This window comes from Aulonocara stuartgranti, assembly GCF_965226115.1.
Source record: "Aulonocara stuartgranti genome assembly, chromosome: 11".
Taxonomy (NCBI): Eukaryota; Metazoa; Chordata; class Actinopteri; order Cichliformes; family Cichlidae; genus Aulonocara; species Aulonocara stuartgranti.
In genome coordinates this window covers 23,562,313-23,576,227 of record NC_138947.1, presented here as the reverse complement: position 1 = coordinate 23,576,227, position 13,915 = coordinate 23,562,313, and the positions used below count along the sequence as shown (strand labels likewise).

At 38.9% G+C, this 13,915-nt stretch overlaps 1 protein-coding gene across 6 annotated transcripts in view; it reads right to left on the bottom strand.

The window, feature by feature from the left end:
- cdkal1 (CDK5 regulatory subunit associated protein 1-like 1) overlaps window positions 1–13,915 on the bottom strand; it is a 273,992-nt gene that overhangs the window by 75,706 nt on the left and 184,371 nt on the right. For all 6 annotated transcript variants that reach the window (XM_082550969.1, XM_082550971.1, XM_082550966.1 and 3 more), the window contains one exon: window positions 4,079–4,259. In XM_082550969.1, the coding sequence (XP_082407095.1) occupies window positions 4,079–4,259 (181 nt within the window). The remainder of the gene's footprint in view (window positions 1–4,078; window positions 4,260–13,915) is intronic.

Sequence of the window (13,915 nt, the reverse complement as noted above, 5' to 3'; positions counted from 1 at the left end):
AAACAACAAAGTTATTTACCTTTTACCTTGATTTTTTAAATAACCATTTCAAACTATTTACAGAACAATCAGCTGTTCTGCACTCAATAAGATGCCACACAAATTATTTGTGCCACTCCCAAAAAACAATTTCTGTCCACTATAAAGGAGAACATCACAGCCTGATGCCTGCAGGTCTGACAGCAGCAGGTGTATCACTCCTGTTTCTACCTGGAGACAGCAGTCGCCTCATTGTTCTGACACACAACACAAAACTGTCCACAACACTACAAACTAACTACCCAAGACAACTACACACTCCAAACATGCTAAATGTCACAAATCTCTCACATATCAAAACTCGCTCTCTCTCTTTTTCTGCTCGCTCTCTCTCTCTCTCTCTCTCGCCGTCACTCCTAAAACGTCCTGTTTTTTGTTTTTGTTTGTTTGTTTGTTTTTGCTCATAAGTAGAGAGTGCTTGCTAGCGCTGTCCTTAGACAGTAAATGTGACGAAACTATTGAGGAAAAAACGCCGCGTATATATTGTTTATCATGACTGTGGTTTTACGTGGCCTATCAACACAATTTATAAACTGGTATATATCACCTTGTTGCTTTGTCTTTAAGTGGTCATGTGATCGGCTTACCACGACTACTTTATTCTTCTGCAGTCAAACAGCAGCACTCATGCTAGGACTGGGCGATAAGACCCAAAATTCATATCTCGATATTTTTTAGCTGGATGGCGATATACGATATATATCTCGATATTTTTTTAAAGCCATAAAGAACAAAAAGAGTTCTTAGTCACGCTGTGTCCCAGATGTCACACAGGCACTTTTATTAGCATACAGCGTAGATGTACATGAAAAAAATTACTCAAAAATAAATTATGAGCATTTATTAAATAATAATGCTCCATAAATAAAAGAAAACTATGTTGTTTTTGTGCATAACAAAGAGCTCACAATTGTGCAGTCAAAATGTAAACTAAAAGACGCTGAGCATAATAACAAAGACAGATTTCACAGCTGCTCTGTTCCCAAGTTCTACTGTGTGACTGACAGCCTTGAGTTTGAAATCCTCTTCGTAACCATGTCTCTTAACAGGTGCCATTTATGGTCCTTATACACACACAATACGGTAATATTACATTGAAGCACAGTACGTATTACTCCGCGAGGCTCCTCGGTAGCTGTAATGCTCTGACAATCCATCAAGCGGTGCGGCTCCGTAGCTGACCAAAGTCGTACTCAAACATTTTTGACAGATTGCTGAGCGCCGTGTACCACATAAAATCGGTTCGCGGTCATCAAGCACAACCAGAATTCATACATAAGGCGCGCTGTCAACTTTTGAGAAAATGAAAGGATTTTAGGCTGTGCAGCCCCTCTGGGCTGCGTGGCGTTAGCGCGGTTAGCTCATTAACACGTTGACGCCGTCCAGTCCCACACACAGGGCGATGGGTGGTAAGTCGTTAACGGAGATTTGCCGTGTATATCTTGTCGTTGCCTGCAGGTGAAGCGATGGGGGAGGGGAAGTTGTGTTCAGTGAAAGAGAGGCGAGGCAGAGTATCGTTGCGTAGAGTCAAAAGTTGACGAAAGAGAGGCAAACTTGCGGCTCCACAAGTATAATTACGTAACAAAGACTATATCGATATAAACGATATTGTCACATCTTATATCTCGTATAAAAATATCGATATTTTTAAAAAACTCGATATATCGACAGTCCTAACTTATTGTTTTGCCCCCTTAGCTCCAGGTGTTGTGCTAGACAGTGATCGTGATTACCGTCCGCGGGAGCGCACGCAGCTGCTTAAAGCTGTAGCGTCCAGATTACTTGCGTAGTCAGCTACTTCCGTACAACTGATATAAGATGCGGTAAGCTGAACACAGCTTCAACCGTCTGTTTGTTGAAAAATAGTAATGGACCGCATTTTCTTGTTAGTAACTGTAACGGCGTTGTAACGATAGGAATAGTAATTAGTTAGATTACTTGTAACTGAAAAAAAGTAACGCTGTTAGTAACGCCGTTACTTGCAATGCTGTTATTCCCAGCACTGGTAACCATCCAGGTCACCAAGAACACTGAAATCCACAATGTAGTCCCGTAGTTGTATTCCATTTGTCCAATAAACACAGTGAGTAACAACTTACGACTACTAGTAAGACTTCAGGAAAAAGAGTTACCTACTGGACAAATATGGTACTTTACCAAAGTGGCAGTGCATCACAGGGGAAATGGAGAGAGATCTCATAGATGTTGAGTTATAAATTTTATTCACATCCATTAATCAGCCACGATGAAAGAATTGAAAGACTTGATATTTTGCTTCTTTATATCAAATATGTTTACATTGTAATTTACTTCACTTTATTTTAAGTGACTCTATGAATTTAAATAAGTAGGAACTATTTTATTTTGATGCAAAGATTTGCAGCACGAATAAAGATAACGATAATGTTAACATATCAGTGTTATATTTAACTGACACTACAATAAAAATATTTCTGATGCTTAAAATCAATAAAAAAAAAACATGATAAATAATTGCAATAGTACTTTTAGGCCATAATGGCACAGCCCTACATTCAATCAGCTTCTTGATTAGGTTAGCTTGTTTATTTCAGCAAAATGCCAAACCATATTCTGTATGTATTAAAAGCAGAGCACTGCAGTTCAGTGAAGTCCAGTTTTTAGGATTTTACAGTGTTTTGAGTTATTTTGAAGCAGTTTTGTAAGCTCTTGTCTTACAAAAAGATGCTAATTTGACAATTAAAGGTCTTCTTACATGTCACATTTCAAACTCAAAAAGCTGAATGAAGTCTTGGACTGATTGTGCTATAATCCAAACACAGACAATAAAGGTCAGAGGAGAAGGGACGAAGAGGGAAATAAAGAAGAATAGAAGCTGCAGTGTGGTTGTGTCTGGGGATTGATCCCTCTAGGAAGCACCCGGCTTCTCCTCAGAGAGCAAAGTGAGGAAGGCGAGAAAAGGGGAAAAAGAGAATGACTTATGAAGACACTCCACTTGAAAGAGATGTGTCAACACTTTGATGGCACAGAGTATTGGAGTATAAAGGCAAGAAAGAAGACAACATGGTATAGAGTACAGCATATGTAAAAGGTCAAACTAAAGAAAAAGGAGGTCAAAGAAAATATTTCAGGTAGAAGTACAAACACAAGCAGCACATGTGCAACGGCAGCACTTCAGTAATGTGAGCTGTTGCATTTTGTTGCATGTTTTGTCCAATAACTTTAGAAACAGGATCATATTTTAGTAATAGTAAATAATTTTCCACGAGTAAAGATTTTTACAAACAACTGCAAATAATCGCGTGTTAAGTTTAGTTCCTTAAGTGGAAAAAAAAAATCACAAGGTGTACTATTGCTAAAGTGTATTATGAAGAAAAAAATGTGTATAATCAACGGCGTGATCATAAAGTTCAACTACATTATTACTTAGCATTGATATAATACATATGAACGCTTTAGCTCATTATATAAGAATTTAGTTCCGCCAAACAGCAATCTAGCTGAGAAATCCATGAGCGAAAAGGTCAAGAAAACGTTGGTGTGACTGAGTGTGATATGCTCAGTCTGCGTTGCTTCTCACTCCCTCCCTCACTCACACACCTTTGCAAACAATTAAGATTTTATTAGCTGTTAATTGTTTTATTTGGCAGCAGATGGGGAGATGTAGGAAGCTAGAGAAGCGATGTGTCGCAAGTTGGGTGGTTATACAAAGAACAATAATGTGTTCAGATGAGACTGTTACCACCGTTAGACAACGTTTACTAATAACATGTAGATCTCCTGGGAAGTCGAGAGAAAAATGCTTCAGACAATTTATTATTTAAGAAGATTTTCAGCTAAATAATGTCTATAAATGTCTATGGAGCGCATTAGCTTGATTTATGTTCTCTCGCAGTCACTCCTCCATACATCTCAGGATTAGTGATACTAAAATAATGCAAAATCTTCACAAGTATAGAAAAGGCTTTTACATTTTTAAGTAACAATAAGCTAAAGTTTGCTTCTTTAATTGGCATGTTTCAGAGCATCTGATCGAAACTCTGTCCGTGTCTGCACTCACCGCATGTGCTGGTACTTGCTCCAACCTGGCGGCAGGCGTACCGGGTCGGGGGTAAAACTGGTTGATGAAAAGACTGGGGAATCGATAGGCTTTCACTAAGTCTATGGTTGCTTCAAAGTCTTCCTCAGTCTCTCCGGGAAAACCACAGATTATATCTGTAGCAATAGTTACACCAGGGACTCTATAAGAGAAAGAAAGACAGAGACACTTAGTTGGAATTTCAAAGTTTTTGCTATATCCTAGAAAATCATTTTAAAAACAAATAGTGTATAAAAAAGGCATTCATCTCTATTTTTATTGCTCTGAAATGGAAACTAATCCCTCTCAAATAATGGATGTCTGTCCTGCTTCTTTTTTGTTACACTAAACAATTTCAGCTGATTGGGTAAAGATACTGGTAGCTACTTTGTAGCACAAAAAGTGTTGCACTAGCTTTATTGACAAATTGTATCGTGCAACCAAGAGTTACAGGACACTACTTTAGATGAAAACCATGTCATAGAACATCATGTTATCAACATTTACCTTTTAAAAATCCACAGCAAAAGATCCACTTTTGCTATGAAACCAATCTACAGCACTTTAGGACCACTGGTTCATATTATCCATCTTGTGGAACTACTTTTACTTTGGTTTCACACACAAAAACAAATCACAATACAATCACTGACAGCCAACTACTACCTAATTTATTACATAAGATTCTGCCCGAGTTTGGAAATCACAGACATTTGTCCACTGCTGCTGTGCACCTTTGAACTATCTAAGGCACCACAACATGAAAGGAGGGTAGTGCCTTTCCCCGTGGACTCAGGAGGATTCAGCCAATCAAAACCTAATTAGCAACCTCTGCTGCCGATCATTAGTATTTGATTATTGACCGGCTGGCTCATTGGATTAATCGGGGCCAGTAGAATGTTGTGGGAATAAATGCAATGATTTCTTCCATGTATTTTTGTTTGTATTGACAGCTGTTGGGTGGCTTGGAAAAGAACTCCATAGGGGAAAAAGGTGCATACCTATAGGACATGACATTCCCATTGAGACTGACAGCATGTGTTACCACAAATTTCAGCGATAACACCTAATCCCAAAGGCATTTAGGCATTTATTACTATTATTTATCACTATTTCTTCCAATTAACAGCCAATTAGCCCAAAAGCCCAAAGTAGCACAAGAGAATTCTTCTAAAGACAAAGCATTTTACAAGTACAGGAATCTAAATGATTTTTTGGGAAACTGGCCTTCCAATAGAATCTTCTGTAAAAATTGAAACTGGAAAAGGTTTTAAACAGAACAGAAAATAAAATGTATATTTAAATAAGCCAAACCACTGACTACAAGCTTTCTATCAAAGTACAACAGGCACAGAGTGGAATCAGAAGGAGCATCCTCATGTAACAGCACCCTGTCAAAGACAACTCACGAGACCATTACATGTAGCCTTCTATTTATGCCTTCAATCTGTTTTCTTTCTCCAGTCACTTTCCTTCTTACAAAGGCTTTCAGATGTGCTACACACACAGAAAAAGACAACTATAAGGAGTGTTTGGATGAAAATCCATGCAAAGCACAAGATATTTGGACAAAAATCAAAACGCACAAAGGCATATTAAAGGGCCTTACAAAGAGAAGACAGCTCAACAAAGAAATTAAGAGTGGAAGAGACACTTTCTCTGCAATCGACAATGTGATGCATCTTTAATTACATTAACTTCCTGCATCTGCAACCCCAAGATAACCTCTGACCTATTGATGACTTCCAATTGGCTGCTGGTCATTAATATTAAATCACAGCTTGCGGGCACAGGCATCCTTGACCTCTCAGATCTGCCTGACAACACTCATATGGAGAAGTGGAGCTACGTTTAAAACACAGTGCAAGGAATGGTCAAACGGCTGAATAAATGTATAATTCCCGATCGTTCATTAAAACCGATTCCTTGGATCTTCTGAAACTGCAGTTCTACTGAGTATTTCAAATAACTAACTAGTGAAGGCCTGTACCCTCCTACAACAATCAGTCAGCTAAAGTATCCTGAAAATGAGAATATATATTTCATTTTCTGATGATAAGCCTCCCAATTGTGTCAGTGTGGCCTACAAGCCACAATTAAGAAAGCCTGTGCATCACATGAGATTTAATCACACACACAAAATGAAAAGCTCATCTATTCTAAGGATAAAAGAAATACTGAATAAACTAATTTACTGCTATTTAAAGCTCTTGCTCATAATCCCCTGAGCTGTTTTATTAACGCAGTGGTAGGGAAGGTAAATAAAATTAGCACTATGAACAAACAAGCACTTTTTTCTAAATACAAAGACGTTTCTTGCATCTCCAGAGGGCACGTATATCTAATTTCCTATTGCCCTTGGGTAGTGGTGGCAGTGAGGAGTTAAAGGCAGGCACTAGGTGCTTTTCATTTTTGTAATACTACTAGAAACTCACACATTGCTGCTATGAAGAAAAATGCACAATTCAGGCCAGGGGTGCAAAATAACAGAAGAAAAATGGAATACTGAGGGAAAGAGCAGGAACTAGTGCGAATCGACTTCTGTGGCTTTTTCTTTCGGTGAAGGAGAGGGTAAAAAAATATGCGTGCGCACATGTGTCATTTTGACACCTCTGCCTCCTCCAGATCTAAGGGTGACAGAGGTGTGATATGTGATACTAATGAACAAGAACCACACTGATACTGTCCTTGTTAAAATGAGAGAGGAGAAATGGATCTTGTTATTGTTCACCTTTCAAAAACAGAGAGTGTGAGAAACAAAGAACCAAAGATAGACCCAAAGAAAGAAAGATGGGAAGTAAAAAAAAAATCAAGGAAAAGATGTAAAATTACATTTCAGCTCAACTCGCTTTCAATTAAAGCGGTGCAGAACAGAGCTATTTTTACAAACTTCAAATCCTGAAACACTGGTTTGTCTTTTTAACCTTGTATTAACATTTGCCACAAAACACCGGGCATAATTTAAACAGCGGATGAGGCATGCATACGTCTTTGAATCCTTAATAAAGCCTGCAAGTTTTGTATCCTTCCACTGAATTTTTTAAGCTCTATTTTACACCTATACGCCTAGAAAACGCTTTCTGATATTCAGTAGCGCTCTAATGCTGCTCTTACAACTGTTGCTTGTGAGAATTTTGAGGATGCGCGCTTTAAAAATGCGTAGTCTAAGGAGCTTGGAAAGAAAAGCGTCTGGACTTCTTTGAGTTGCTTGAAGACGTTTCACCTCTCATTCGAGAAGCTTCTGCAGTTCTAAGAGTCAGTGATGGGGAGTCCCAGATTTAAACCCAGTGGGAGTGTCCCCCCCAAAGAGGGACAAAGGACCCCCTGATGATCCTCTACCTAATCACATGAGCCAAGGTGTGAAAGCGGGTGTAGGTCCCAATCAGCCAGGGTTTGGGGTGAGCTCATTGTGAAAACTGGCCCCACCCTATCATGTGATTTCCGATGACCTGGATGACTGAGAACCTTCAGACATATTTAAAAATGCGTGTTTTTCAAACCAGTAGACAAACCAGTAAAGATTTACCAAAAAAACCCCAAAACTGTGTGTGGAAAGGAGATAAACAGAAAGCAGAAAAGGACATTTCAATAACTGAGGCATTAAAAGTGAGTGAGTGACAAAAGTGTTAAATAAAGATTTTATATTTATTAAAGAAAAGCCCACAGAGGGTCTTATTTGCCACAAAACACAGACAAAAATAAATGTATGTTAAAAATATATTGTGAAAGAAGCATCATCATCAAAGTCTAAATATGAAGTTTCATATGTTAAACTCAGCAGGATTTAAATAAAGCATAAACATCCTCCGCTTTCACCCCTACTGACAACTTACAATCTCCCCATATATGAACCATAAACATATATTTAGGATGCATGAAAACCTGCATTTAATTTGGTCACTATTTGATGAAGTCCGAGACCATGGATGTGTTATAATGGAAAGCAAATGAATACCTTGAGAATATATTACACATGTGAAGAGAAAAGAAAGAGCATACAGTCAATCGCTACTCTAATGACTAATGGTGAGACTTCAGCAGGTGCTTAAAAGGCGCTGCTGAAGAAAATCATGTGTCTTTGTCTGTGTATTTTCCTCTCTGTCACTTCTGCTCCTGCTTCACTGAGGCAAATGGACAACACCCCCATAGACAGCAGCCTCCATTAGCTATTAGTTAGGTTTTAGTTAAGTTTTGCACAGGGGGACAGGGAACCATCACGAAGGCTAAACTCTACTATTAAAATCTCCAGCTAATCCCTAATCAGCCTGGATGGGCTGAATTAAGCTTCAGAAATCTCACCATCAACTCTTTGTTTGCTAAAGACTTCACACGTTCAATACATACGTGCACGAGTCCCCATAGACACAGAACGAGCCTCGTCATCGGATATTTAAAATATGTGTATGTTTGAACAACAGATGCCTGTGAACGTGGCCTGTGACAAAATGAAGGCACGGCCACTGGGACGGGAAACAAACCAAAACGCAGCAAGCGACAAAATAAGTATACGGTATAAAAAGGTGGAGAAAAGAAGGATGAGATTGGAAGAAAGACAATCTGGGATGGTAAATATTTACCTATTCATGTGTGGGAAAGAGACCATGTCTGCCATCTGTGCTGCATTCTGTGTGTGTGTGTGTGTGTGTGTGTGTGTGTGTGTGTGTGTGTGTGTGTTCTCTGAAATGATAATGTTTGGCTCAGTCGGGCTCCTGTAGCGTAGGAGTCAGGAGGTGAAGAGAAAGAGATACGGCAATAAGAAGAGATGTAAATTAAGAGCTTTGACAGATTTTTTGTTAAACGCAAAAAAGTTGGCAAAAATCTCTTGAAGAAACTTCAAGTCCTACATACAATCACATTAACATGTAACCTGACAGCTTAAGTAGAAAGTGTAATTATGTGTGAGGAAGGGAGAGAGCAGCAGCTGTAATGAGACTGAAAACAAATTCTGTTTGAGAACTATAGCGGGAGAATTTCAGGTCTGACATAAGCAGTGCTGATGTGAGGAAGAGCAGTGGGAACTGCGCTACGGATTTCAAGCTTTAAGATCCATCTGTCCAGTCCAATACTCTAAAATAAATAATCATTCATGGGTTTTTTTCCCTCTTTTTGTCCAAGACAGCAGGGCACTTGAAAATTCTAGCTCTAAAAAATAGACCGGTAAATGCTTTAGACTCATCTATTACATAATGTCCCCCTCTACACATGATGAACTTCTAGAGTCCCCAAGACAAGTCACATCAAACTAAAGAACGCTAAAGGAAGCCTGAAGAATATTGGGAGCCCATTCTTTGATCAGATGACAACAACACCTTCAGCTAAGGTGGGCATGTTGGATAAAAACCTGAGCTGTGAATGTGACGATGTGGGGCTGCATGGGGACAAAAGGTGTCTTAAAGAAAGCAGCCTGAAATACTGTAGCTCACAGTATTAATATGGCTTAACATCTCTCTCCATCCTGAGGTGGTTTCTACTACTTTTTGCTTTACTAAATGTAAACTCTTGATATACTAAGTTGAAGAAACAAGCGATACGTTTGCAGGGATACACCCTCTTCTGTTGTGTCCTGCGATTCTTCTGCAAAAGAGACAGAAGGAATCTAAGAAAGAGGAAGGAATAAGGACACTTGTGAGGAGTGTAGGTAATCACTCACACACTTAAGTGTTTGATTTAGCTGTGGCAGCTGGAGGTAATAGCACTGTCATGTAGCAGCTCAATTTACAGGGAAAGACAAGGAGAAAGAGGCCTGCTTGGTTATCACTTACTTTCCTCACCCACTGCCACTATCAAGGATGAGCGAGAGGGGGCTGTGAATACCAGCAGAAGACATGCCAGGTGACTGAACAGATAACACAGGAGTTAGAGGCAGATCAAAGCTGCGAAAGTAGGGTTCACGGCTTCACCGTGGCACTAATATAAACTCGGGTTACTGTTAGCAGACCTTAATGAGTGCACCGGCATGGAAGCAATGCTGTGAATTCTGCAGGTAAGACAAAAAGAAAATAACAATAACATAATATTCTCACAATTTCTTATTAACTTAAAGATTAGAAGATGTGAAAGGTTTTAGAAAAAGAGGTTAGAGAAAACTGTGGCAAGATTAAGAGTAGGGAAGTGAAATAAGAGTGACTGGTTAGCAGACGGAATGAGATGAGACAGGTGATAGTTTCAGACGGCACCAGAGGAAACTGTCAGAAAGACTTTCTAAGCCTGTATTGTTTACTTTTATTTTCCTCAAGTCCCTGATGCCTCCCAGTCTAACTTGTGGGTTAAAAAGTAGAAGATGGAGCAACTTTTTCAAGTGTTTTAATTTATATTTGCAACAATTTATGCGACCATTTCTTTTGAAATAATGAAAAAAACAACTATGTAATAAATGTATCTTATGTTTATTTATGCAGCATCTCACTATCTGAAATTTAAAAAAAAAAGAAAATCTGATCTTGGATATCAGCGCAAATTGGTTGTGCAAACACGCTGGCTCTGGTGGTCTCCTGAAAGAATAATAAAGTTATTTGTCTTTAACCCTGCGGTGCAAAATAACCTCCGTCTTTCTTTGCAGCGGGTCATTTATAAAGATCGAGGTGGCTGCCGTGGAATGAATGGCGAGCCTACTAAATAATGATCCCGCTGGAGTCATCTGTAAACTTTATCATTTAATGAAACAGTCTGAACACAGCAGAGCAGAACTGCAGTTCAATTTAACACACTCGCTTACACATGCTGGCACACACATACTTCATTAGTCTCGGAGAAGGGTAATGAGAACGCACGCGTACGCATTCCATTAGTCTCAGGGAGGAGTAATAAGAGCACACAGACACCACAAATCCATCCATTCACACACACAAACAGTTATTTTAAACACGTCTCAGCACAGACACCCACGCGCACATCTGAAGACTTGGAGGAGGGTAGCGGTGCAAAGGCATCCCACTCACGACTGGTTAGCCAGGTGTTAAATGGACTGACCCTTTGCACTTTATTTCATATTCATCCAGCCTTCATTGGCATAGCAGTAGCATGTAATTTACCATTCCACTCCACTCTCCTGACCTGACCCTGCAGATATAGATAAGATCTTGGCATCAGATAAATGAACATAAAAGCCTCACCTGAAGCAAATGAAAGGTAGACACGTGAAAGCTTTGGTGCTTTCTTTACTCAGCAGTTCACCCAAAGCAAATTAGAAATATTCAACCTGAATGAATAAGACAAAGAGTGCCATTTATAAAGTGATAAAAAAGGAATTCACTTAAACCGGCTTACTGAAATTTCAATCAAGTAGTTGCTGTATTAAGTATTGATAATAATCAGCCTTTTTATAGTAAAGAGTGATTGTATGTTACTCGCACTGAAGATTTCTCTTGAGCTGGCAATGACACTTGATTTACTTATAACAACACTGTGTGAAAGTACTGAGCCACCTCTATTTATTTATATATTGCTTCCAAGCAGCCAGACTTTCTTGTACTTTTTTCTAAAGTGGTCTTGAGCAATGGCTCATAAGCCACAAACTGCAGACCTATAAATCATTCAAGCATTAAAAAAGAAACTAAGTCACGGAACGAGCCAGTGTTGTGTCTACACAGTGAACTAAATCTTCCTCATGCACTTTTTTACTTGCAGCCTATCACAAAAACACAAAATTTTAAGATTACCAGGCATAAAATGCTGTTTTTGCACCAACAAGGTGCATATTTCTGCGTGTTGTGTAATGTGTTCCTAAAAAAATTGACAGAAACTGAACAGGTAGAGGACAAAAGAAGAAGTGGCTGGCCTAAAAGATATCAAAAGCTGATTGGGGTGGAGGGGGGGGGGGGGGGGGGGGGGGGGGGAGATACAGCAAAGACATGCATCTGGCCCTTAAAGTGATGCATCTGCTGTTCACTTAAGACTGTTTGCTGAAGAAATGGCTCTAATGTAAGGTTAGCCTTCATTTCTCAGCATAACCATGATGCAAAACACACTGCAGATGTGGTAAAAGCATATCTAGAAGACAAAAAAAAACACAAGTCATGGATTGGCCTCCTCAGAGAACAGTACAAAGGGAAACCAAAATCCAAAGAAGAGCTTTGAATGTCCTTTAAGAAGTCTGGAGAACTATTCCTGAAGACTACTTAAACTTACCAGAAAGCTAAGAGAGTTCAGGCTTTGTTGAGAATATGCCATGCCACAGACTTTGTTTCTGCATATATATTTGCTCATCTTTCAATAAATCATTGCAATTATTCCTATATTTCCAGCAAAATATAAAGACTCGATGTAGACATCGAGTCTTTCAGTCAGTTTTCATCGAGGGTATCAGTCAGTTTTTAAGCTTCAGTATTTCTTTGTGTTAAAAAACAAACAAACATGAGATATGGGTGCGCAAAACAAGCAATGATTCAGTTTGTAATAATCTTTAATCAGAATAGAATAGAATTCAACGTTATTGTCATTGCACATGTCACAAGTACAAGGCAATGAAATGCAGTTTATGGGCAAATTCAGTTCAATTCAATACAATTCAATTTCATTTATATAGCACCAAATCACAGCAACAGCTGGCTAAAGGTGCTTAGAAGCACTGCAGCTCATCACATCAGTAGGTGTTTTCCTGAGTGAGAAAAAACCTGTCCTGCAAAATAAAGTTGTGCCTCTTTATCAGGTGAACTGCCCAGTAAAACCAGAGTTACAGAGATCGGAGGCCAGGCTAACTGATTCACTTTCTGTCACTCAATTATTTTAACAATGACACGACGGGGGTGGGGGCAAATTAATGTCATCAATCATTTTGGCATGTCACATTAGAATGAATCTAGGGTACCATTGCACAATTCACTAGCAACATTGCAAAGAAGGGTGACTACAGCCTTGGAGGCTTGTGTCTTCTTAACATAACATAAAGCATGACATTGCAGAATCCTCCCATCATGTGATCCTGGAGCACATCTGTGAACCCCAGAGATCACTCAGAGGTTCAGGTGCACCCTGGTACAGAAAGAGCATATGGCGCAGGACTGCCTCCTGATAAAGTGAAAGCTTGCAGGAAATCGAAGTCTGATTGTCTTTCAGTGTTGCAGACATCTGAGCATTTCCCTGGAGTAAATATTGCCTGACATTAAATCTGATTTAGGTGCTAGTAATTTCAGTTTCCACCATGCAAGATCAGCATTTAAGCACAGGATTAAGTGGAATCATTATTAGGGTCAAGGATTCTCATATTAAATTTGATTTCACTTAATTTCTTGTAAGTTATTTATGTTTTTACCTAACATCACAATGTCATTTTTGAACTCCTTATAATAACTTAAAATAAAATGGGTATGGTGTGAGAGAACATAGTTTAAAGTTTAACTTATTAACTCTGGTAAACATTGCTGGATCATGAACAGAACTGCAGTGGGGGGAAATTTCCCGCCATGTTTGTGGTAACAATTATATATAAAAGCAAATCCTGATAGCTGCTTCACTTTTTACACCCATTTCTGAAAGGTATTGACTTCACTTAAATCAAGCTTAGTGTGATATACTCAAACTGTAAATTGAACAGATTTGCTTTATGCAACAAAGTCTGCTGCAACTTCATGGTTTGTTCCAGTATTAGCTTAGGAATCAATGTGCTGTCCTCACAACTCAGAATCAGACTCATGCAATCTGCTGTACACGAGTAAAACAATTGAAGTCAATATTTTACTTCATTTTTATGTTTCCTGTGGCCATTGCCATTTTCAATTAAAGCATCCACATTTTAATGTTTTCCAAATGCAGTGGTTTTAACCTTGAGAATGGGAGTTGCAGCTTAGCCTGGAGTTACTAAAAAAACCCCACCATTTATTC